Source organism: Psittacula echo, assembly GCF_963264785.1.
Source record: "Psittacula echo genome assembly, chromosome: 4".
Lineage (NCBI taxonomy): Eukaryota > Metazoa > Chordata > Aves > Psittaciformes > Psittacidae > Psittacula > Psittacula echo.
In genome coordinates this window covers 97,768,580-97,791,547 of record NC_137738.1, presented here as the reverse complement: position 1 = coordinate 97,791,547, position 22,968 = coordinate 97,768,580, and the positions used below count along the sequence as shown (strand labels likewise).

The 22,968-nt window shown below is 43.5% G+C and overlaps 2 protein-coding genes across 2 annotated transcripts; both read left to right on the top strand.

Annotated features, from left to right (window-relative positions):
• Window positions 1–1,437: 1,437 nt before the first annotated feature.
• On the top strand, window positions 1,438–7,674 carry LOC308220520 (cytosolic 5'-nucleotidase 1B-like; the record flags this gene model as incomplete). The annotated part of the gene is made up of 6 exons (XM_080616565.1): window positions 1,438–1,566; window positions 1,638–1,805; window positions 4,635–4,764; window positions 5,285–5,407; window positions 6,205–6,389; window positions 7,336–7,674. The coding sequence occupies 6 exons, from the start codon at window positions 1,438–1,440 to the stop codon at window positions 7,672–7,674; spliced, it is 1,074 nt and encodes a 357-aa protein (XP_080472691.1).
• An 8,450-nt stretch (window positions 7,675–16,124) lies between these two features.
• LOC308220521 (retinol dehydrogenase 14-like) lies at window positions 16,125–21,913 on the top strand (the record flags this gene model as incomplete). The annotated part of the gene is made up of 2 exons (XM_080616566.1): window positions 16,125–16,487; window positions 20,736–21,913. The coding sequence occupies 2 exons, from the start codon at window positions 16,125–16,127 to the stop codon at window positions 21,351–21,353; spliced, it is 981 nt and encodes a 326-aa protein (XP_080472692.1). The 3' UTR covers window positions 21,354–21,913.
• Window positions 21,914–22,968: the final 1,055 nt, after the last annotated feature.

Genomic DNA, 22,968 nt, shown 5'->3' with positions numbered 1-22,968 from the left:
TTCCAGATCCCTCCTTGATTAGCAGGGCAACAATGTAGCAGTTTTGGACATGGCAGATCAGCCAGGGAGCATTGGTTTGCTGCTACATAGCAGAAAAGCAAACAGATAAAGTAGGGCAACAAATTGCATGTTGCTGTTGATTTGCATTAAACGTTTTAAGAATTTAAATCTCTTTGAGATCTTTATCCTTCTGTCAAATTTGTTTGCAACTGAGTATCACTGGGAAATGACAGACAGATGGTGTAATTACATAAGCCTTTCACTGGGGGGGGGGGGGGAAACCAACCCAAAACAAAAAAAAACAGTGCAGAACAAAACAGGCAAAAGTAGCAAAACCAATTATGCTCTTTTTTGGAGACTGGGTCGAGGCAGAAAGACCAGACAATCTGATGAAGATTATGCAGTGACCAGGGTCAGAAGCAATGTTTAGAGTATCCCTTTAAAACGTTAAAGAGTCCTTTGGACAGTGCTTTCATGTGCTCCAACTTACAGATACCACTGAGTCACTTGCTGCCAACAGCCAACACTGTGCATCCGCTGTGTGAGACCCCATACTAACTCAGGAGAAAATACGCTTCCTTCCTCACTTTCCATTCCCTCCTGAAGCTCATCAGTTTGGGGACCTTTGCTGTGGTTCAGATAAGCACATCTGCAGAGGCAGCTGGGAGCATTTCAGAATGGTGCACATTAGATGCTGCCCACAGCTCTGGGAGGGAATCTATTTTAGGACCACCAAAACCACACACAAGAACAATACTTCACTGTGTGTGCTGCACACACCCCGGACCCCACTATCCAAATTAATGTTTCTTCTAGGTACTTTCAGTGTTCCTGTATGGAACAAAGGACCCCAGGTCACTGGCATCCAACCCATTTTGATTGATAAAAACATGGCTATATTATGCAAGAACTCTCTTGGAAATATGTCACAGTTTAATCAACTAAGCCACTGCAGCGAAATAATAAATCTCTAATGGTGTAGACAAAATGATCGCTGGAGGCTGTTGCCTATCATTAAGTAGCTGTGTGCTGCACTGCTCCAAGCACTGTGGAGAGGAGCGGTCAGTGTCACGGCGTGGGCTGGGAAAGGGAAGCTGCCCCACGAGGAAGGGCGGCGGCTCCGTCCCCCACGAACCACCCGATGAGGAGAGATGCTGCAGCCCCGCTAACCCTTCGCGTGTGAGGGGGGAGGCAGCGGCCTCGCTACCCCGCAGGGCCTCCGCGTGCCAGGGGAGGGCCGAGCCGTGCCAGGCGGCCCAGGGCGCGGCAAACCGAAAGGAAAAGGCAGCGCCAGGAGGACTTCCCGCTGCCCGAGCAAGGTGGGGTGGGGTAGGGCGGGGCGGGCGCGCGGACCTTGCCACCGCTTCCCGATCGCCGGCTGCGGCTACGCCCGCTTCCTGTCCCCCGGTCGGCACGGCGGCCGCCGAACCAGGCACCATGAGCGGCTCCGGCCCGGAGGGGGTCCGGCCCAACGAGGCTGCGGGGAACGGGCTGCAGGAGGCCGAGCAGGACTGGGCCGCGGCGAAGGCTTTCTACGAGAACCTGGTGTCCAAGAGACCCCGGCCGGTGAGTGCGGAAGGGCGGGGGTTAGAGGTTCGGGGGCTGCGGCCCGGCGCTAACCCACTCTCCCTCCGCAGCCCAAGCCCCAGCATGCCATCACCGTAGCTGTCTCCTCCAGAGCGCTCTTCGACATGGTGGAGGAGCGGCGGATCTACGAAGAGCAAGGGGTGGAGAAGTACGTGGAGTACCAGCAGGACAACGAGAACGTCACCCTCAAACCCGGACCGGCTTTCTACTTCGTCAAGGTACCCGGACCGGTGCTGCGAGGCCAAATTTCGGGAAGAGGAGGAGCCCGAAGCCTCTTTGGGCGGAGATAATCGTGCCCCGAAGAGACTTTCTGGGGACGCGTTCCTGCGGCAGGGATCGCGCTTCGGTCGCAGCGCCGGGCAGCATCTCCGCTCCTCCCCGCGGGGACACGGCCTTGCCGCTGCCCCACTCTGCGCTCCCCTACGGTCCTCTCCCGCCCGCCGGCACTAATGCTGAACGCCTGCCGGCGGTCACATAACTGCTCGTGTCGCCGGGACCAGAGTTTCACCCTCAGTATCGCGGTTGTGCCCCGCGCCGCTCCCCGGTGCACTGCTGGGATCTGTACGGGGCAGCCTGGGTGTTCTGCTGGGCACGGTGCACAAGAAACAAAATCAGGAAAACAGATCATCTTGGTTCCTCATTCCATTTTTATGTCTCACTTATAATAGGGCTAGTATGACTATGACGTTCATTTTATGATTCTATGTTTCTGTATTATTCAAATTACATTATTCTTTCTTAGTATTATTTTTGCCTTACTTTCACTGGAAATTGTTCTTGAGGAGCAGCAAAAGAAATAGACCCCGTAGTTGGGAGACAGGGTTTAAGCAGAGCTGGAATGGAATATTTGGCTTTCAGTGCACAAGGTAAATGTAAAAGGGGCCTTCAAGAAAGCTGGAGAGGGACTTTTTACAAGGGCATGTAGGGATAGGACAAGGGGAATGGCTTTACGATGAAAGAAGAGATTTAGATTAGATATTATTAGGAAGAAATCGTTTACTGTGAGGGTGGCGAGTCAATGGAACAGGTTGCACAGAGAAGCTGTGGCTGCACCATCCCTGGCAGTGTTCAAGGCCAGGTTGGACAGGGCTTGGAGCAACCTGATCTAGTGGAAGGTGTCCCTGCCCATGGCAGCGGGGTTGAAACCAGATGATCTTTAAGGTCTCTTCCAACCCAAACCATTCTATGATTCTATAAGAAAAAATGGCCAAAGAAAGCCTAGAGATTCAGGTTTTAAAAGTATATTTTCGTTACTTCAGGTTTAGTCTCAGGAATTTAAAGCATTTTCCACATTGATCACTTTTTTTGTAATACAGAATGAAAAAAATTACTTATATCAATACCCATGCTGTTGTAAATATAACAGGTAACTGTTAACAGCATTAATAGCACAAGCATTGCAAATGTGGTTTTAACATAAAAGTGTGATCATGAAGTATGTCACTTCGTACATGAGTGAGGCTAGACTGACTAGTGAATTTACTGCATCTTTTCCTATCTGCAGCAGCTAGACATAGCAGCTCTGCTAGCACAGACTGTTTTCAAGTGATTTTTTAGATATCAATGTCAAATTCGCTTTGAATATAAGCAAGATCTGACTGTTTAACACCTCGCACTTTGGAAATCAGAGCTGTTAGCTATGCCTGGCTAAATGCCCCTTGCCTTCTGTTCCCTTCCAGTATGCTGTTTGTATTTGGATTCTTCATATTTTTTAAAAGATTCATAAATTGCTTAGTCACAGTAGTCAGTAGGCTAGAGAACTGTGGGTTTGTTGGGTGACACTTTCTAGCTGGAGACATAGGCAAAAAGAAGTAATATATTTTTGGTTTGATTCCTTTATTGAAATCTTAATGATACTGACTTAAAAGTATTTTGTCTCATGCTTGTAACACTTAAGAATTTTAATCACAGGCCAGGACCTTTTTGGGCAGCAAAGTGTACATGCACTAGGCAAAAAATGGCATGCTTATCTCTACTCCCCCGTTCTCTGATACTTTAAGAAATTGACAGTGTAGTAGAGTATTAGCAGTAGAAATGGGTTATGATCACATACTGAGATTTTTCCTAGGCTTTACACCAGGTCAGAGTTTTCTTCAGCACAGTCCCCCCATAACATAGCCATGCTTTTTATAGTGAGATTCCAAGAATTATCAAATCTATATTTTTAATCTTAATGCGTGGCTCAACTTTTAAAATACCTTAATGAAAATTAACCTATTTGATGATGTTGACTTTATTGCCATAATCCCAAAGAATTCCATTCAAGGGCCAAGATCCCAAAGCAGAGGTATAAACCTAGAGCAAAAAGCAAGTCTTTCTCCAAAGGTGTAAGATTCTAAATAAGAAGAGAGAACAGATGAATACAGATACGAGCAGATGCAAGGTCAAGGAAATAAGAATGCCAGGCTGTGGTTATGACATGTTGGCCCATTATCTTTAAAGAGATCTTGAATCAAAATCTTCCTTATTCAGTACTGCAGTTAGAAATCACCAGGGTAATCATGATTGACAGGATATGGTTTTGTACTCGTTACTTAAGGACAGACAGTCTTTGAAAGCTGACCTCCTGAACTGTGGCAGTAAATCTTGCGTAAATGTGTGGCCCAAATTCACATTTGTGCATGCAAAACAAGTAGTTACACATATAAATACCTTTACACTTTCTCCTTGATTTCACAAGAACAATTTTCAGGTGAACAAGGAATTCCAAGTTTGAAGTGGACAAGAAAAAAGATTGACTGATTATCATAATGTTCAGCAATGCATTGATCTATTCTGGATGGTTACGGTGTGCCCGAGAAAAAAGATTTCCATGATAAAATTAAATTCTGTAATTCATCAAAAGAAACTTACTTGCTTCCTTTCATGTGAACCCAGTCAAATGGTTGTTAAGAGCAGCAGAGCAGAAAGGAATAAAACAAGTTCATCAAACTAAATTTTCAAGTCTTTCATATTCTCCTTCAAGACTGTCGTATCACTAAAACCACAGTGCTTAGAGGCAAGGCACATTCCACTTGTCTATTGACTTCCACATTTTTAACCTGCAGGCGCTGGAGCATGTCAATGCCCAACTTCTTGAGCTGTACCCTGATGATGAAGAACGTTTTGATATTGTCCTGATGACTAATAACCATGCCCAGGTGGGAGTGAGACTCATAAACAGCATCAATCACTATGGTAAGTAAAATAAATACTACCTTGTTGAACTGCCTGCTGTTACATAATAAAATGGATTAATTTCATTTTTCCGGTTCTGACCGTCGTGAAAGAAGCTTGTTTGATACTGGCACTCATTGCTCAAAGGATGATACTTATTTTGGGGTGTTAGCATAATATAGTGTTGAACAGAATTTGGTCCAAAGCTCTAGATTTAACATGTCAGGTGTGAATCTTCATTTCTGAGAAGAAGTCCTTAAGCTTTTTGTTGTTTGGTCTTTCATCCACCAAATACCAAACATCATACATATGCCTTCACAGCAGTTATTTGGCTATCTTAAGAGGTATTTTTTTAAATCCTCAAGAAGGAAGGGCTGATCAAACATTGTAGTCAGTTTTAGTGTAACTTGCTGAAATGACAGTGAACATTTTTTTTCCAAGTTTACTGTCAGTTGTAGGCTAATGTACCTTTTCACAGATTCCTTTTACAGGTTTGTAATATAAAGGCTAGTCACACCTTGTTGTGCTGTTCTTCCTTTAGGTTTAACAATTGAACGTTTCTGTATGACGGGAGGAAAAAGTCCTATTGGTTACCTGACTGCATACCTTACAAACTTGTACCTCTCAGCAGACTCTGAAAAAGTGCAAGAAGCTATAGAAGCAGGTTTGCATTGAGTTTCTTTTCCTATCTCATCTCTCTGTTGTGCTTCTTTAAAAAATGAATATGTTGTGTATCTTTCACAGAAATTAGTCCTGCTTCATCAAATGCAGAAAGTCACAACTTTGTATCATGCAAATTTATCATTTATTTTTGCATAAGCAAATAAAATCAGGTTATTTCTCTGTACTGCTCCTCTCTGACCCTTCAGGCTGCTTATCATCATTATCATGACAACTTATGGTTGATTCTGGGCAACCTGATCTAGTTGGAAGATGCCTCTGCTCATTGCAGTGGAATTAGACTAGATGGCCATTGAAGGTCCCTTCAAACCCAAACTGTTCTATGATTCTGCGAACTTAATCACCCTGTACCTTTGTCACACATTTCTGTCTTCTCCCATACTACAGGAAATGAACTCCCATACATACCTACTCACCTCTATTCAACTTTGAATGGGGTTAACTCTTACAAAAAACAACTTACATGTTTTGTAAGAAGTTAAAAAATAGCAAATAGTTTGATTCAGTGATCTCCTTGGAATGTCTCATTTGCAGCACACCTTAGGGACTGTCCTGTGTATTCTTATATGGAATTGAAAGGAAGCATGTCTAAAAATTTACTCCAGTGGGATAGTTTCCATGCACTTGTGTTACAGAACAGCCATTACCGATTAGCTTTAGTGCTTGTTTCTGCTCACCATTTATAAAGGTCACCACAAATAAGTTATTGAAACCAAACTGCTGACAGTTTAAGGAATGACTTTTTAAGACATGCTCTCAGGTTCTCTTATGCATTTTCAGGCATTGCATCAGCTACGATGTTCACTGCCAACAGAGATGTTGCTTACTCGGATACACAATTGAGGGTGGCATTTGATGGGGATGCAGTTCTCTTTTCTGATGAATCAGAACAGATAGTCAAAGAGCAAGGATTAGATAGATTTTTTGAACATGAACAGCTGAATGAAAATAAGCCTCTCGCACAGGTTGGTACTTCTTGAATATGTAAGTTTTCAAAACATCTGTTAATATTCATTGCTGCTATATTTCTCCATATTCCCCAGTATGTATTCTTCTTTGTGGAAGCTGATTGCCCTATTTATTTCGTTTTTCAAAGATAATCTTTAAAATGCATGTTTGACGTAAAAGAGCCCACAACTGCAGTCCTTTTACCAGGTCTCCCACTTCACTGAGCAAACTGCATATATAAGACAGTGACTTAGAGTTGTATTTTAATTGTATCATTAGGAAAAGGAAAGCCTGTTACTGATTTCCTTGATTATTTTTCTTATTGGATTGTGTAGGTAATGTTAAGCATGGGGATATACGGTTATTGAAACAGGATAGTATCTGTGCTTATTCCCAAGCAGAACTATGCCATTTGCCTAAAAAACTACAAATGTTTAAACATTAGCTTAAAGTGAAAAAAAAACCCAATTCTGCTATTGTTAAAAATTGTATAAATTCAGAATAAAAGGTTGATTTATGAAAGTACTGGACAGTGCAATGTATTGCAATTTGATGCAAACTATCACTTACCTATTAATCATCATATAATTCTAATATTGTCATTAATCTGAAAAGAGTTTAGTGATGTCTATGTAATAAGGTCTTTTGCCGGTTTTTGCACAGAAAAGAAAAGTGCAGCTCATGGTTCATAGTAAAAAGAGTTAGGTGTTTTTAAAGAACATTTTATTACAGTTAAAGATTTTGAATTGTAGAAGCTCTTGTAAGCCTTACCGAGAATCAGTTTTCTACTGATCATAGAATGTAGGATTATGGTTTTAACTTTTTTCCATGTAGAGAATTTGCTGAGTAGCGCACCATTAGGAAAGGAACCCTGTATGTCAGTGGCAATGTGGAAGAAAGCAAAAGAATGATCTAGGGAGCTGTGGACAACTACTAAATATGCTTCTGGTATTTCCTACTTAGGGACCTTTGAAAGGTTTTCTGGAAGACCTAGGGAAACTCCAGAAGAAGTTCTATGCCAAAAATGAACGATTAAATTGTCCCATAAGGACCTTCCTGGTCACAGCCAGAAGTGCAGCGAGCTCTGGAGCCAGAGTGCTGAAGACTCTTCGTAGCTGGGGTCTGGAGATTGATGAGGCACTTTTCCTAGCAGGAGCTCCTAAAGGCCCGATCCTCATGAAAATCCGCCCTCACATTTTCTTTGATGACCAGATGTTTCACATTGAAGGAGCACAGAAATTGGGCACCATCGCTGCTCATGTTCCCTATGGCATTGCTCAGAAATACCACAAAGCTGCGTGACTGGGTGGCATAATTAACAGTAAGGTTCTTAAGTCAGCCAGCCTCTAATATAGCAATAGTTATGTCTGAAAACCTCTACATTTGTATATTGTAAGCACTGTTTAAAGATTTAACTTCTGGCTAGAACAGCCTTTAGAGGAAATATTTTTAATGTAGGTACATTTTTAATAGAGTTATTTTAATAGCATTCTTAAGCCGTTTAGATTATTTATCTGTTTGGATCTAAGACTGTGGTTTTGATGTTAGAAAAAGATTTGTACTGTTTTTATAGCTTGAGACATATTTTGAGAGACAGAGAAAACAGTTATATTTTCTCTAAAAAACTGCTGGCAGATTATTTATAACAAAAAACATGCTGCGATCCTAGTCCTTGACGGTTATTTCTGAAGTTACCAAAAGCACAGTTTACCTCTTTGTGGTTTGCGTGTTAAATATGTGTCTGGTAGATCGGTTATCACAAGGTTTCAGCTTCCAGTGCAATGTTAGCTTCTTTTATCTTGTGTTTACAGGAACCCTTTATTTTTCTATATTGTTTTCCTGTTCTAATAAATCTGGCTTTACAATTACAGAATGTTGTCATTTTTCTGTCTAGAGGCTTTAGCTCAGTTTTCTATGCAGTTTGTGTAATCAGTGTCTCAGACTGTAATCAGTCCCTTAACTCCTCCAGATATTTAGAACCAGAAGTGACCACTTTCAGCCAAATTTGAGAGTGAGCTAGGCATCTCACAGACTTTGTCCCAGTAGATTTCACAGAGTTGAGTGGAAGTCTGAGATGCTGTGAGTATCTTGGCTGGGTCAAAGCCTGAAGCTTTCAAGCATACCTTTGTAACAGAGGAGAATCTACCCTGAAATAATGCTGTTGATGGAACTGCTTGTTTCTTAACTAGATTCACTTAGGATTTACAGCTGTTCTGTGATGTGCATGAACTCACTTTGGCACTCTCGGATGGGTTTCCAGGGGACAGGTGCCTGTTGCAACATGAATTGAAATTTACACCACTGGTCTATGCTACCTCTTTTATGCTAAGTTCCTATATCACAGTGTCATCCGTGTAGCTATGTGATATCCAAATGACGCAACTAACATCTGTCAGGTGGTGTTTGTTCTCTTTCTCTCCCAAGTGGATGGAACAAGTGTCCTGTTTTATTTTTATTGTTGCTTTGTATTTATACCAGAAGAGACAAAACCAAAAGAATGTGCTTTGCAGTGGGAGTAGAAGATAGTGAAGGCTTGTGATGATCTGTGGTTCCTGGAGGAATTCATTCCAGAATCTCACGTTAACCTCTGAGAAAGTTTGGTCTCTTCTGTCCGGATGAAATGTCGTGTTGTTGCAGAAAGCTTCATTGCATTAAGGATGGTTTCCTCCCCAGAAACATAGATAATCTTTTAAATGTTCTGCATCCAAGCCACAAAGTTCTTTGAAAACAAAGGCAAAAGCCATGATCCTACATGGAACTTGAATAGAGACCATTAGAAAGGTTTGTACGTGTTCACACCAGCACGTGGTGTTGATGGGATGCACTGCAGATTTCTGGTGTACTTGGAATTGAATAAGTGCTAAAGGCTTTGTGCCCAAAATGTATCACATTTCCCAGCCCAGTGAGGAGGTAAGGAAGACATGAATAACTGAGGCCTGATCATTATCTGCCAGGATGGGATAGAATTACCTTGCCAAATGGAGATGATAAAAAATGTTATTAGCAGATGTTTTTATGTGAAAGCTCAGAATCAGCAAAGAATAAAAAAATATTCCTTAGCTGTGGAATATAAATTGTGTGTGTACCTTCACCACAAAAGCATGGCTGCAGATTTCAGGAACACCAGTCCTGCCTTACTGAAGCGGAACATGGATCAGCCATTTTTCATCCATGTGTTGTTAGAGCTACAGAGGCTGGGTGCGGGAAAACAAAGGGTATACACTGTGTACAGACTGCTGGCACTTGACTTTCATTGACCATAGCAATTGAGGCTCGATACTGAAAAAAGGCTGATGGAATCCTTGGTCCTTGTGGGACTCCAGAAGTTGAGTGTGTCATGCCTGAATAAGAATGTAAATCAGTGAGTAAATTGGAAACTGAATCCTCTGGTCTGTTTGTCTTTATTTCCAATCAACCATCCTCCTACAGAAAAAATTAAACCTACAGGCTAGGAGGAGCTTCCAGCTCCAGTAGTACTAGAGAACTACCTCTTCCAGTGTCGTTCCTGACAGCACCAAGGCATGTGTGAAGAGAAAGGGTTCACATATTAAAATTACATAGTAGAATTTATATTCCTTGTGACAGAATTCAAATTGACATTAACATCCAGAAGATGATGTTAAGGTCTACAATCACTTCTCCCACAATCACTTCTCCTAAACTAGTTGAGTAAAGTGCCCTTAGATGTTTGTTCAGATTATGCACTGCATTTTAATTATAATGCAACTGTCCCAAGCTTGACAGCTGCTTCTCTGCATATCCAGCTGGCAGCGCGTTGGGTAAGTGGAGCCTCATTCGTTCATGCAAGTGCCTTCCAGGCTAATCTGGGTGTTTGGAGAGACTCAGGGTTGCCAAGCAATCTCTGCCCATTACAATTATTCTTTGCTGCTCCGAGACACAACTTGGCTAGTGGATCCAAATAATTTTCAAGAAAATTCTCTGAAATGGGGTGAGAGCTGAGGAAAAGGGTTTTCTGTTTTTATAGACAGACCAGAATTTTCTCTTAGTAGCATTCCAGTCCACAAAAGAGAAACAAGCAAGCAAATAGCAACAAAACCCAACAAAAACCATCTTGCTTCTCATGGTCATGAAGATACCATGAGTTTATGTCCTGGAACTTCATGACCCTAAGCCAGTCACAGTTACAACAACTGATAATGTTTTTCAATAGAGGAATAGAGACGAGTCCTGTGATTCTGGTCTGTCCTGTCTATCAGCTTGTTTATAGCACTGGAAGACAGACCTGTGAAAAAGAAACTGCCATCCCAGCCAAAATCTGGAAGACAATTAATGATAACACAGATCGAATTCTGTGTGGAAATAGAACTTTGTCAGGCAAAGCCATTCCTTGTTCCCTTAGCTTCCAGGTTTGTGCACCACATCACAGTGATGAGTCCAGGTAAGACAAAAGATAATGATGTCTCCTACTGCTGCCAATTGCCATGGACAAAAATGTTGGAAATCAGCTCTTGAAGGTTGACTTTTTTAATTTTTTTTTTTTTTTTTTGTTACAGGAGAACGTATTCTCCGTGTGTGTTGGATACCTCACACCAGCTACCAAGACTTAATAAACCCATGTTCCTCTGTTACTTCACACCTCCAAGGCATCCTTAGAGTGTCCAGGGTAGCATAGTGAAACAAACCTCTGGAGGAAACTATTTCAGGTGAAAATTTGGAAATGGCCATCATTGCATGTGTTTCAATGTGCATCCTTCTGTGTTCCTGGACTGTGGTCTGTCCTAAGGATGCAAGAATCAGGTACCCACTGTCCCTTGGACTCCTTTGCCAGATGCTGTAACATGTGTGAGTGTGCAGTATTACTAAACAGCACACACCCATCTCTAGTGCAACAGATAGGTTGAGAAAGCAGTGCAAGGTGGTTGGGCAGCAGAGGCAGGCATGTCTCTGATACCTCCCAGAGATATGATTTACTATGACACACCATATAGGAGAACACCTCAAACTGATTGTGGCTCTTATGTCATGTTAAGGATGCCAAAAGCCACCTGTATCAGAAGCAGGTGCGATGGTGTGGCCTGGTTAAAATACCCTTTGATGTAGCTATGAGTCTCACAATGGAGTGAAGAGCCAAGAATGGAGAAAGATTTTTCTGTAGTGGATACAAAGACAGGTCTCTCAGCGAATCCACTTGTTTAAATGTGGTACCTATACAGCCCTTGAACTGCCTGAGAAGTATGACAGACAGCCAGAGAAGACATAGTAAGGTTTCTTCCAGAAAAATATGATATGTTTCTTCAGCTGTAACCTGAACTGAAGTCAGCTTCAGAACACACTGCAGCAGTGTGACTGTGGGTAGCATCAATATATAGAATCATAGAATAGTTAAGGTTGGAAAGGACCTTAAGATCACCTAGTTCCAAACCCCCTGCCATGGGCAGGGACACCCCACACTAAACCATGTCACCCAAGGCCTCATCCAACCTGGCCTTGAACACTGCCAAGGATGGAGCATTCACAACCTCCCTGGGCAACCCATTCCAGTGCCTCACCACCCTCTCAGTAAAGAATTTCTTCCTTATATCCAATCTAAACTTCCCCTGTTCAAGTTTGAACCCGTTACCCCTTGTCCTGTCACTACAGTCCCTAATGAATAGTCCCTCCCCAGCATCCCTATAGCCCCCCTTTAGATACTGGAAGGCTGCTATGACGTCTCCATGCAGCCTTCTCTTCTCCAGGCTGAACAGCCCCAACTTTCTCAGCCTATCTTCATACGGGAGGTGCTCCAGTCCCCTGATCATCCTCGTGACCCTCCTCTGGACTTGTTCCAACTGTTCCATGTCCTTTGTATGTTGAGGACACTAGAACTGCACACAATACTCCAAGTCAGGTCCCATGAGAGCAGAGTAGAGGGGCAGGATCACCTCCTTCGACCTGCTGCTGGTCATGTTCCTTTTGATGCAGCCCAGGATACGGTTGGCTTTCTGGGCTGCGAGCGCACACTGCTGGCTCATGTTCATTTTTTCAGCGATCAACACCCCCAAGTCCTTCTCTGCAGGGCTGCTCTGAATCCGTTCTCTGCCCAACCTGTAGCTGTGCCTGGGATTGCTCCGACCCAGGTGTAGGACCTTGCACTTGGCATGGTTAAACTTCATAAGGTTGGCATCAGCCCACCTCACAAGCGTGTTGAGGTCCCTCTGGATGGCATCCCTTCCCTCCGGTGTATCAACCGAACCACACAGCTTGGTGTCATCAGCAAACTTGCTGAGGGCGCACTCAATCCCACTGTCCATGTCACCGGCAAAGACGTTGAACAAGACCGCTCTCAACACCGATCCCTGAGGGACAGCACTCGTTACTGGTCTCCAGCCGGACATTGAGCCATTGACCGTAAGTCTTTGTGTGCGGCCATCCAGCCAGTTCTTTATCCACTGAGTGATCCACCCATCAAATTGATGTCTCTCCAATTTAGAGACAAGGATGTTGTGTGGGACAGTGTCGAATGCTTTGCACAAATCCAGGTAGATGATGTCAACTGCTCTGCCCCTGTCCATCAGTTTCGTAGCCCCATCATAGAAGGCCACCAAATTGGTCAGGCAGGATTTCCCCTTAGTGAAGCCATGCTGGCTGTCACCAACCACCTCCTTGTTTTTCATATGACAGTTAAGGGGTGGTTACTACTGCAAATGTTTGCATCCAGACCAGCCACCAGAAACCTGACGAAACACTGATGGGTTTCCTGTTGTGTTTCTTACTCATTTCCTCAAATGTTCTAGGTCTTGACTCAAGACAGACATGCTTATTATCAGCCAAGCTTGTTTCTGGTCTCCCCCATAGACAGTTGTCTCCTGGAACTCCACTCACCTGCATGCTGGTACCTAGTCCTGATCCTGAAATTGTCCTGATTCATATTCTATCCTCATTGTTCCTGTTTTATTCCTAAATCTGCACTGAACTCCATTACTTCTGTTTGTTTTCTGGGGGAAAGGGTTTGTTGTTTTGTTGGGGTTTTTTTGTCAAACACTTTTTTTTAACTTACATTGCTGCTGATAAAAATTCAGTTACTTTTAATTGTCTCTGTACATTTCTATTAGTATCTCTCTCAGGGCTAGAGTGAAAGAGATTTTGATAATGAACTCTCAGTGGCCACTCCTGACTCCCTGGATGAGTTCATGTTGGCTTGGGTGAGTTCATCAAGGTGTAGGATTAGTAAAAGCAGGATCTGGAGACATGGCATGAAATTGATGGCTGAAAAAAGGTTTTGGGCTAAGGATTCAAAATTAAGTTTGCAGGTCTGAGGAGCCCAGGGGTCTCAGTGACAACAGGTGGAGAGGTCCATTTGAGGCATGAGCTACCAAACCAGCTATTTGAGGGACCCACATTACGTGCATTTGTGTACCATCACCACGTGTCAAATTGGGCAACAGGATAAACCAGCATCTGAAAAAACCAGCAGCAGAGCTGGTGCCAGTGTCTCTGGGTATAGATATTGGATGGATTTAGGGTCCATGCTAATATTTAAGAGATCAGTGAATGTGAGTGTCCTCGTGAGATGAGTGAGTGGACGTACATATATGTTCTGCAAACAGCCTTGCTTCTTCCACGTTGGGATGGAACAGACCCTCTTGGTCCTGAAGACCACTAAATCTGGTTACCTCAAACAGGCTGCCTCTAAGCTAAGGTTGGTCCTAGAACTATGTATTCAGCAGGTCTGACTGTCACCTCACTGGTATGCTGTTCTGATTTCCTCTGGGTAGAGTTCATTTTCTTCTTTTAGATTTTAGAGTAGCTATCAGAAGAGATACCACCATAACAACCTCATAACACTCCCCGACCCTATCATTTTTGCTTGCAACATGCAGGTACCAAGACATGCTTGGCCATGTACTAACACCTTGGCCATGTACTAACACACAATCCAACTTGATCCAGAGCCTCAGAACATGCTGAAATATCTAAGAAAGAAATCTGGTCTTGAAGGCAGCATGGGGGTAGGTCTAAGTATATCATTCTGACGTACTCTGTCATTGTGCTTCTACCCTAAACTTTCCTAGAGCATTCCATTGGCACAAAGGCCACCTGGCATGGAAAAGTCCACGCACAAGCTAATTCTCGAGAACACGATGGCTGCTTCCAAACTGCCTAGCAGGAGCTTATGAGCTGTGGGAGAGACCTGATTAGCCCACAGTCCTTGGGCCAAAATTCTGCCCCAGGCTGCTGTTACAGTATAGCAGCAGAGATGTTGCATTTCTACGCTGGGAGCCTTCTTGGCTCCAACACATCTATGGCCACAGCCTCTGTGTCTCAGGCTGAAGACCCAAGGTAGACAGAATGGGTATTGCAGAAGCATTTAGTCTGCCATGAGACTCAAAGACTGATAATGAAATATTGTAAGTGCCCTCCGGGGCTATGCTTGGCCTGCAATGGCCACCAAATTGCTGGAATTAAGAGGCATAATGATGATACGTGATACATTAGCAGATGAAACCAAGAAGAAAGAACAGGTGGGAATCCAGGAGCTGTTGCTGAAGCATAAACAAAACCAATACAGATCAGAACTGGTAGTTGTTAAGGAAGACCAGGCCTTAGTAGTCAACATCACAGTTAGTTATGAGAGTTATGAGAGTAAATCAGTAAATCATTTGGCAAATGCAGTGGCAAAAAAAAGTAAATAAATATCAACTCTTAAAAGGTTGTTGGGAACTGACAAACTACACTGCTATTAAATTTATGGGATTTCCTACAGGAGCATATTGAAATGGCATCAAGGAAATTATGATTTATTAATTGACTCAGACTCTCCAGTTCCTGAAAGGAAAAGGTCACTCACAGTTTATCAAATAGTGTGATTTTCTGGGGCCCCAATATAAGAAGGACAAGGACTTGTTCGAGTGAGTCCAGAGGAGGCCACAGAGATGCTCTGTGGGCTGGAGTACCTCTCCTGTGGAGACAGGCTGAGAGATCTGGCCTTGTTCAGCCTGGAGAAGAGAAGGCTCCAGGGAGACCTTATTGCAGCTCCCAGTACCTAAACGGAAAGAAATCTGGAGAGGTAAGTTCTAGAAGGTGCGTAGGGATCGGACAAGGGGAAATGGCTTTAAACTGAAGGCAGGTAGATTTAGATTAGATATTAGAAAGAAGTTTTTCACTGTGAGGGTGGTGAGGCAGTGGCACAGGGTGCCCAGAGAAGCTGTGGTTGCCCCATCCCTGGCAATGTTCAAGGCCAGGCTGGATGGGGCTTTGAGCAATGTGGTCTAGTGGAAGGTGTCCCTGCTCATGGTAGGGGTTTGGAAGTAGACGAGTTTTAAGGTCCCTACCAACCCAAACCATTCTATGATTCTGTTATTATGTGATGTTGTTGTTACATATATTTGTTAACCAAGCACAGTCGATTTTAAGAGCTTAATTTGTTCTGTGAATTGTATGAATGGATGAATGGTAAATTAGCTGACTCTATCCATCGAGAGCCCCCTCCAGCCCCTCCCATGGCCATTTGTCATGATTGGCAAAGCCATCATGTAGGGACAACAGTCTCGGAATCACAACATGTTACCTATTCTGCCAAAACCACAGTGACCTTAGGTTGGTTAGATGTGCGGGCCTCCTCTACTTAACCCAGAAAAGGAGCACGTATAATTCGATGCACATTCGGTAAACAGAAGGAGTTCACCTACTCCTCCACCTCGCGGCGGAGAACTACAACCCCCACAATGCACAGCGGCACGTTGGCCAATGCGAAGGCGCCACTAGCGGCCCGGTGCGGGCTCTTCGGGTGGAGCGCCGCTCGGCCCGGCGGGATGGCTGCGGCGGCGCTGGGGCTGACGCTGGGCGGGGGAATCTTGCTGGCCGTCTGGCGCTGGCTGCGCGGCGCGGTTCGGGCCGCCGCCGTGTGCGGGGCCTCCATGCGGGGCAAGACGGTCATCATCACGGGGGCCAACAGCGGTCTGGGCCGGGCGGCGGCGGCCGAGCTGCTGCGGATGCGGGCCCGCGTTATCATGGGCTGCCGCGACCGAGCGCGGGCCGAGCGGGCAGCCCGCGAGATCCGGGCCGAGGTGGGCGAGCGGGCGGAGAATGAGGGCGGCGGCGGCGAGCTGGTGGTGCGCGAGCTGGACCTGGCTTCGCTCCGCTCCGTACGCGCCTTCTGCCACCGCGTCCTCCAGGTACGGCCGGGCGGGGGCGGGGAGAGCGGGCCCGCAGGGGTGCGGTGGAGCCATTCGCCTGCCAAAGAGCCCCCGGGGTCCTTGAGCTGAATGCTGACAGCGCGGCGGCGTCCTCCGATCTCTGTACTACTAGGCTGTTTGCTCATCAGGCAGTCCGGGTCGGGGGTATGGGGTGTTGAAGGGTTCACTGCAGCGTTTGGAAGGAGGGTATATGTTAATTGGCCATGGGTTAATACCTGGAAGCATAAAGTTCGTACTAGTTTGGTCTATTATAGTCCAAGCTATTCTAGCTCTTTCCTGTGTTGAAAAGGAAGCACTTCTGCATGCGATAAATGATTTCTCTTCTCTCTTATTCATAGAATCACAGAATGCTTTGGTTTGAAAGGGGCCTTAAAGATCACCCAGTTCCAACCCCCCTGCCATGGGCAGAGACACCTTCCGCTAGACCAGGTTGCTCAAAGCCCTGTCCAGCCTGACCTTGAACACTGCCAGGAATGGGGCAGCCACAGCTTCTCCGGGCAACCTGTGCCAGTGCCTCAGCATCCTCACAGGAAATAATTTCTTCCTAATATCTCATCTAAATCTAGCTTCTTTCAGTTTAAAGCCATTCCCCCTTGCCTTATCCCTGCATGCCCTTGTGAGAAGTCCCTCTTCAGCTTTCTTGTACACCCACTTTAGGTACTGGAAGGCTGCTCTAAGGTCTCCTCTGGAGCCTTCTCTTCTCCAGGCTGAGCAAGCCTGACTCTCTCAGCCTGTCTTCACAGAAGAGGTACTTCAGCCCTTGGATCTTCAGTTACTGTACTTTAACCTGCCTTTTTTGCTTTAGATTGGTGTTATAGCTCAGCCTTGCCTCCAGAGAAATAAAAGCTCACAAATGCACTCTTCACAGCTCCAGCCTTCCTTCTGCCACCTCCTCGGACACTGTCCACCCTTGCACATTTTCTGATCTCTTCACCAGTGCTAGCAGAGTTTAGTAGATACACATTTTTGAATATATAACATTTCTGCAGAGTTCCCGAAAACCTGAGTTTAAGGAGAACAGGTACATCCAGTTGATGCACCTGACAGAAATGCCACTAGGTGATTTCAGCAGTGTTATTAGACACAGGTAAGCAGATGGAGGCACTGTTGGAGGCAGTATTCCGCCACTTCCATTGAAGTATTTCACTTCCATGAAAAGTGGTGTTTGGGGCTCTCATCTCACCACATCTAGCTGTTCAAGCCATGAGACACAAAGTCATGGGAAGCCAGGCTTAGTATTTCTGCTGCTACTCAGAGCAGTGCTTACGTACTTGTCAGCATCCACTCAGGCATCCCGGGGCATTAATTTTCAAATAGCTTTTCTAAAATGTAGATATGTGGGAAAAGTCTTCCTTAGGGGTGCACTTTGAGGTCATATTCATTCAAATCAAGCAATAAAGTCTAGCCTTCCTTCAGTGTTCTGGGAGGGTATGCATACATGAAAGAATATAACCCACCCATCGTAAATGCAAAAAAAAAAACTTGTCTAACTTCTAAAAATTGCCTTTTTTTTAGTACAAAATACCCAGACATGAATTTGTTAGCATCTCCTTGTTGGTAAAGGCAGTACGAATGCCTTTTAAGCAAGAAGTGGGTGAAGGAAAAGAGAGTGCATATACCTGCAGAGTGCTGCTGACACCTGCATATTAACTTGAGTTTTTGAGAATAATCCCAGAAGCATCTGAATTGCAAGGGGTGTGAGTTCAAGAAATAATTTCAAGAGCTGTGCTACCCAAGTTCATGTTTTTTATCTTTAACCTTTTTGGAGCTGATTATTTGGGGGATTGTTGGGTTGGTTTCTTTGGGGCGTTTTGTGGGTTTTTGTGTTGAGATGAAGAATACTTAAATATAGTCAGGATGGGGAAACAGTGCACTCCCACCACCTCACTTAATTTGTGGGATCTTTCCTCTGTACAGCTGCAGTTGATCACATCTTGCACTCCTTTATCTCACTGCAAAAAAATAGAAGACTGAGATGTTGGAGGGTTTTATGGAAAAATGGAGAAAATGGAAGTGAGCTCAGGAGCTACAAGGGATAACGGCTATCAGAGCCGTGTTTCGTGCACTCTGTTGCACTTGGGCATAGTCACTACTTGCTTCAGATTGATCATATTACTCTAAATTATTTATAAGCCTTTTTATAACAGCAAGTAGTGATAGGACAAAGGGTAATGGTTTTAAACTGACAAAGGGGAGATTTAGATTAGATGGTAGAAAGAAATCTTTCACTGTGAGGGTGGTAAGGCCCTGGTACAGGTTGCCCAGAGAAGTTATGGCTGCCTCATCCCTGGCAGTGTTCAAGGCCAGGTTGGACAGGGCTTTGAGCAATCTGGTCTAGTGGATCATATCCCTGCCAGTGGCAGGGGGGTTGGAACAGAATGATCTGAAAGGCCCCTTCAAACCCAAACCATTCTATGATTATAAAATATAGGAGTCTCAGCAAATAGCACATGTGGAACCCTTTCTTCTTGAAGTGTTAAGTCTTGCAAAATAAATCCTTCAGTCAGGTGCTGCAGAAAGTTTCTAAAACAATGTTTTTCTCTAAAGAAGAAAGGTCACTTCAATGAGCAGATCTACAGTCAGTACTTCTTCAGTCCTGCCCCGATTTAGTGATGGTAACCATTATGTCCCTTTGGGTAGAGAGAAGGGAGTGATGGTCTTTGGATCATGCCTCAGGGACCCAATTATATGAAACGCTAAGCAACCTCAGGTCCCACAGAAGTCAGTCTTGAGGCTGAAGTACTTGATGCTTTGTGTGATCAGATGCCAGCATTGTTAACTGAATGCTAAGTGCAGATTTTGATTTTGCACTCTACTTAGTATTGCTGCTAATGGCAGTCAAATAAAAGGCAAATGGTACAAAATTCATTTTGAGGTTCTCTATTTTTATCATCAGATAAAGTTCGTTCCAGTACCTGCATTGGGTTTAAAGAATTAACAGCAAAGAAAATTCATGCTGCTTTTTCTATCAAGGGAATGCAAATTCACTTATGAGTTGTGCATGCATAAATTTCCTGTGATTCTTTCATAGTCTTTTGTCAGAGGTGGGTGAAAGTGTTGAATTTGGAGCTTCTTTAGGCAGCTTACTTTAATCTGAGTTATTTGTTGCTTGTTTGGTTGGGTTTTTTTTAGAAGAAGTTACTGTTTTGGGTAAATTGGAGAGCTCTTAATTTTTGAGTGGATGCTGGAGAATGAAGTGCATGATATATTTAAATTATCTGTACCACCCTCTCTGTTAGTTACTTACATTTCCTGATTCTGTAAAGTGTAACATACCTCCTTGAGTCTGTTTTCTACCAACCTGAATCAGAATACTGATCCATCAAATAGCATGTGCTGAGCATGTCATAAATATTTCAAGCCTCAGTCTCTTAGTTATTGAGTAGACCTGTTAAGTTTCAAGTTGTATGAAACATGAATGTTAACTTTTATATGATGAGTTCTGCTCCATAGTTCTCACCAAGCAGCACAATGATGTGAAGTGATTTTAAAATAAGACAGTGTTTAAAATCATGAAAACGCTGTTTTGCAAAGTGAGATGATAGGTCTGCAATGTAATAGTTTCTCTTCAATCCTGAGGTTAGTTCTTTGGGCTACTGCTTTCTGTTCCACATCTGTGTCTTCTGAACAGTAGACCCCATGCCTATGGCCGAGGTTTGCCATAAATTAACGTGTGTGCTTTTGCCGTGCAATAAACACATACTTTTTAGAGGAAAACAAAACCCATCACAAAGATTAATTATCACTGAATTGCTATAGAAAAAGCTGCTCCTATAGATGCAGATGGTCTGGAACAGGCTGCCCAGGGGGGTTGTGGAGTCTCCTTCTCTGGAGACATTCGAAACCTGCCTGGACACATTCCTGTGTAACCTTATCTAGGTGTTCCTGCTCTGGCAGGGGGATTGGACTAGATGATCTTTTGAGGTCCCTTCCAATCTCTAGCATACTGTGGTACTGTGATTGTTTTCTTTGCCTGCATTGAAAGTAGATACAGAGCTAGTCTCATGCACCTGTATATTGGTGGGGTCAAGTGCTCTCTGTAATGCTAGTTCAGCTTAGGGTTTGTGTTTTTTTCATAAGTGCTCTAAGAGAATATCAGGAAGTTACAATTCAGAAAACTAGGAATGAAATCATTCCTAACAATGGCCAATGATAAATATTAAGCATAGTGATATGTTTTGCATGACAATTCTGAAACCGAATAATTTTTTTCTTTCCTGTCTAAAGGAAGAGCCAAGGCTGGATGTTCTGATAAATAATGCAGGAATATTCCAGTGTCCGTACATGAAGACAGAGGATGGTTTTGAGATGCAATTTGGTGTAAACCACTTGGGTCACTTCTTGCTCACCAACCTTCTGCTGGGCCTCCTCAAAAATTCTGCTCCAAGCAGGGTTGTTGTAGTATCCTCAAAGCTTTACAAATATGGAGAGATCAACTTTGAAGACCTGAACAGTGAAATAAGTTACAATAAAAGCTTTTGTTACAGTCGGAGTAAACTGGCTAACATATTGTTTGCGAGGGAGCTAGCCCGTCGGTTAGAAGGGACAGGAGTCACCGTCAATTCACTTCATCCTGGAATTGTCAGAACAAATCTAGGCAGATATGTGAATATTCCTTTGCTGGCTAAACCCCTGTTCAACTTGGTGTCATGGGCTTTCTTCAAAACACCTCTGGAAGGAGCCCAGACTACTATTTATTTAGCCTCTTCTCCTGATGTCGAAGGTGTGTCAGGAAAATACTTCGGGGACTGCAAAGAGGAAGAACTCCTGCCCAAAGCCATGGATGACTTGATTGCAAGAAAGTTGTGGGATATCAGTGAAGTGATGGTTGGCTTATTGAAATAAGTGCCAGGGGAATCTGCAAAAAAGAATGCAGATAACTATGCAATGCATATTTGCAACAGTCTAATTCTCAGTTTAAATGCTGTGGGAATGCAGATTACTTTGCTCAGTAAGTATTAAACAAGGGAGTCATTTATGCTGGAACTCTGTTTTGAAATAAAAGACAATCTTTATTTAATAGACACAGGCATTCAAAAAATGTTTGAAATAAATAGAGTTTTAGGGTGTGAATATAATTTCTGATTAATCTGCTTGGAAACTCATGTTTTACCAATAAAAATTAAGCAAAACTGTTTTGCAGTACGTATGTATATTTGTCATGTACTACTTGCAGTTGGGCTGGACAATGCAGGGTACTGATGGTGAAACACTTCTATAAGAAGGTTTTAAAAATAGGTCCTAATAATAATACGTTGGGTTTTTTTGAGCCATCACCATGAACAATGGAGTAAAGAGTTCTACTGATACCTTACACTGGAATTGTTTAGGCCTCAGTGCTGTTGGCAGCCTGATGGTACAGTGAACAAAACTGTTGAGCTGCATACAGTTTAGCTGTGAAGCACAAAGGCTTCTTTTAGTGATGTCACTGTTATTCAGTGAGTATATACACTTGGTTGTGTAAACGGTGTTTTTATTTTCATGTGTGCTGAACTTGCTATTTCTTGATATGCAGACATGCTGGGTTTCATTAAAAATGTAGTTGATAGTCTCATTATGGTCTTTGTAAGGTTTTGCATGTAATGAACTCTCTGCATTCAAAGTTCATAAGACTTCACCCAGACTGAAGAGAATACGCTTTTCAGTGTGTGTTTGGCTTGGTTGATGGCACTTTAACTCAGTAATGAGATTAGATAAGTCTGTATGATGCAGCTTACTGAATATTACTAAATATTCTTTTAAATAAAAAATCTTTTAAAAAAAGACTTAACATTCATTCTTTCACTGTGAAAGATAGATCAGCAACCAACAGTCCTGACATGGTAGCTTTGTTATAAAGCAGAAGATTCACCTGTGCTAGTACACCTGTTAAGGGTTGGGAGAAATAAAATGGGCTCCAAATAAATACATAGGTATTATGTAAAGCTATCGTGACTTACTCTTTTTTAGTTCATACAACTTGTGGATTCATATTGATATTTATTACTTCTTATTTTGCTTTAGATTTATAATATTTTCTAGCAGTTAAGATCATAGAATCACAGAATGTTTTGGGTTGGAAGGGACCTTAAAGATCATCTGTTTCCAACCCCCCTGCCATGGCAAGGACACCTTCCACTAGAGCAGATTGCTCAAAGTCCCGTCTAACCTGGCCTTGAACACTGCCAGGCATGGGGCGTCTACAACTTCTCTGGGCAACCTGTGCCAGTGCTTCACCACTCTCACGGTAAACAGTTTCTTCCTAACTACCCTCTGTCAGCTTAAAGCTGACAGTGAAGGAATCTTCTCAGTGTGCAAGAGCAACATGCTCCTCTTTCAGCTTAAAGCCATTCCTCCTTGACCAGTCCCTACCTGTCCTTGTAAAAAGTCCCTCCATACTTCTTGTAGGCCACTTCAGGTATTGGAAGGCTGCTTTAAGATACATAGAATAAGTATGGAAGAACAGCTACAGGCTGGGCAG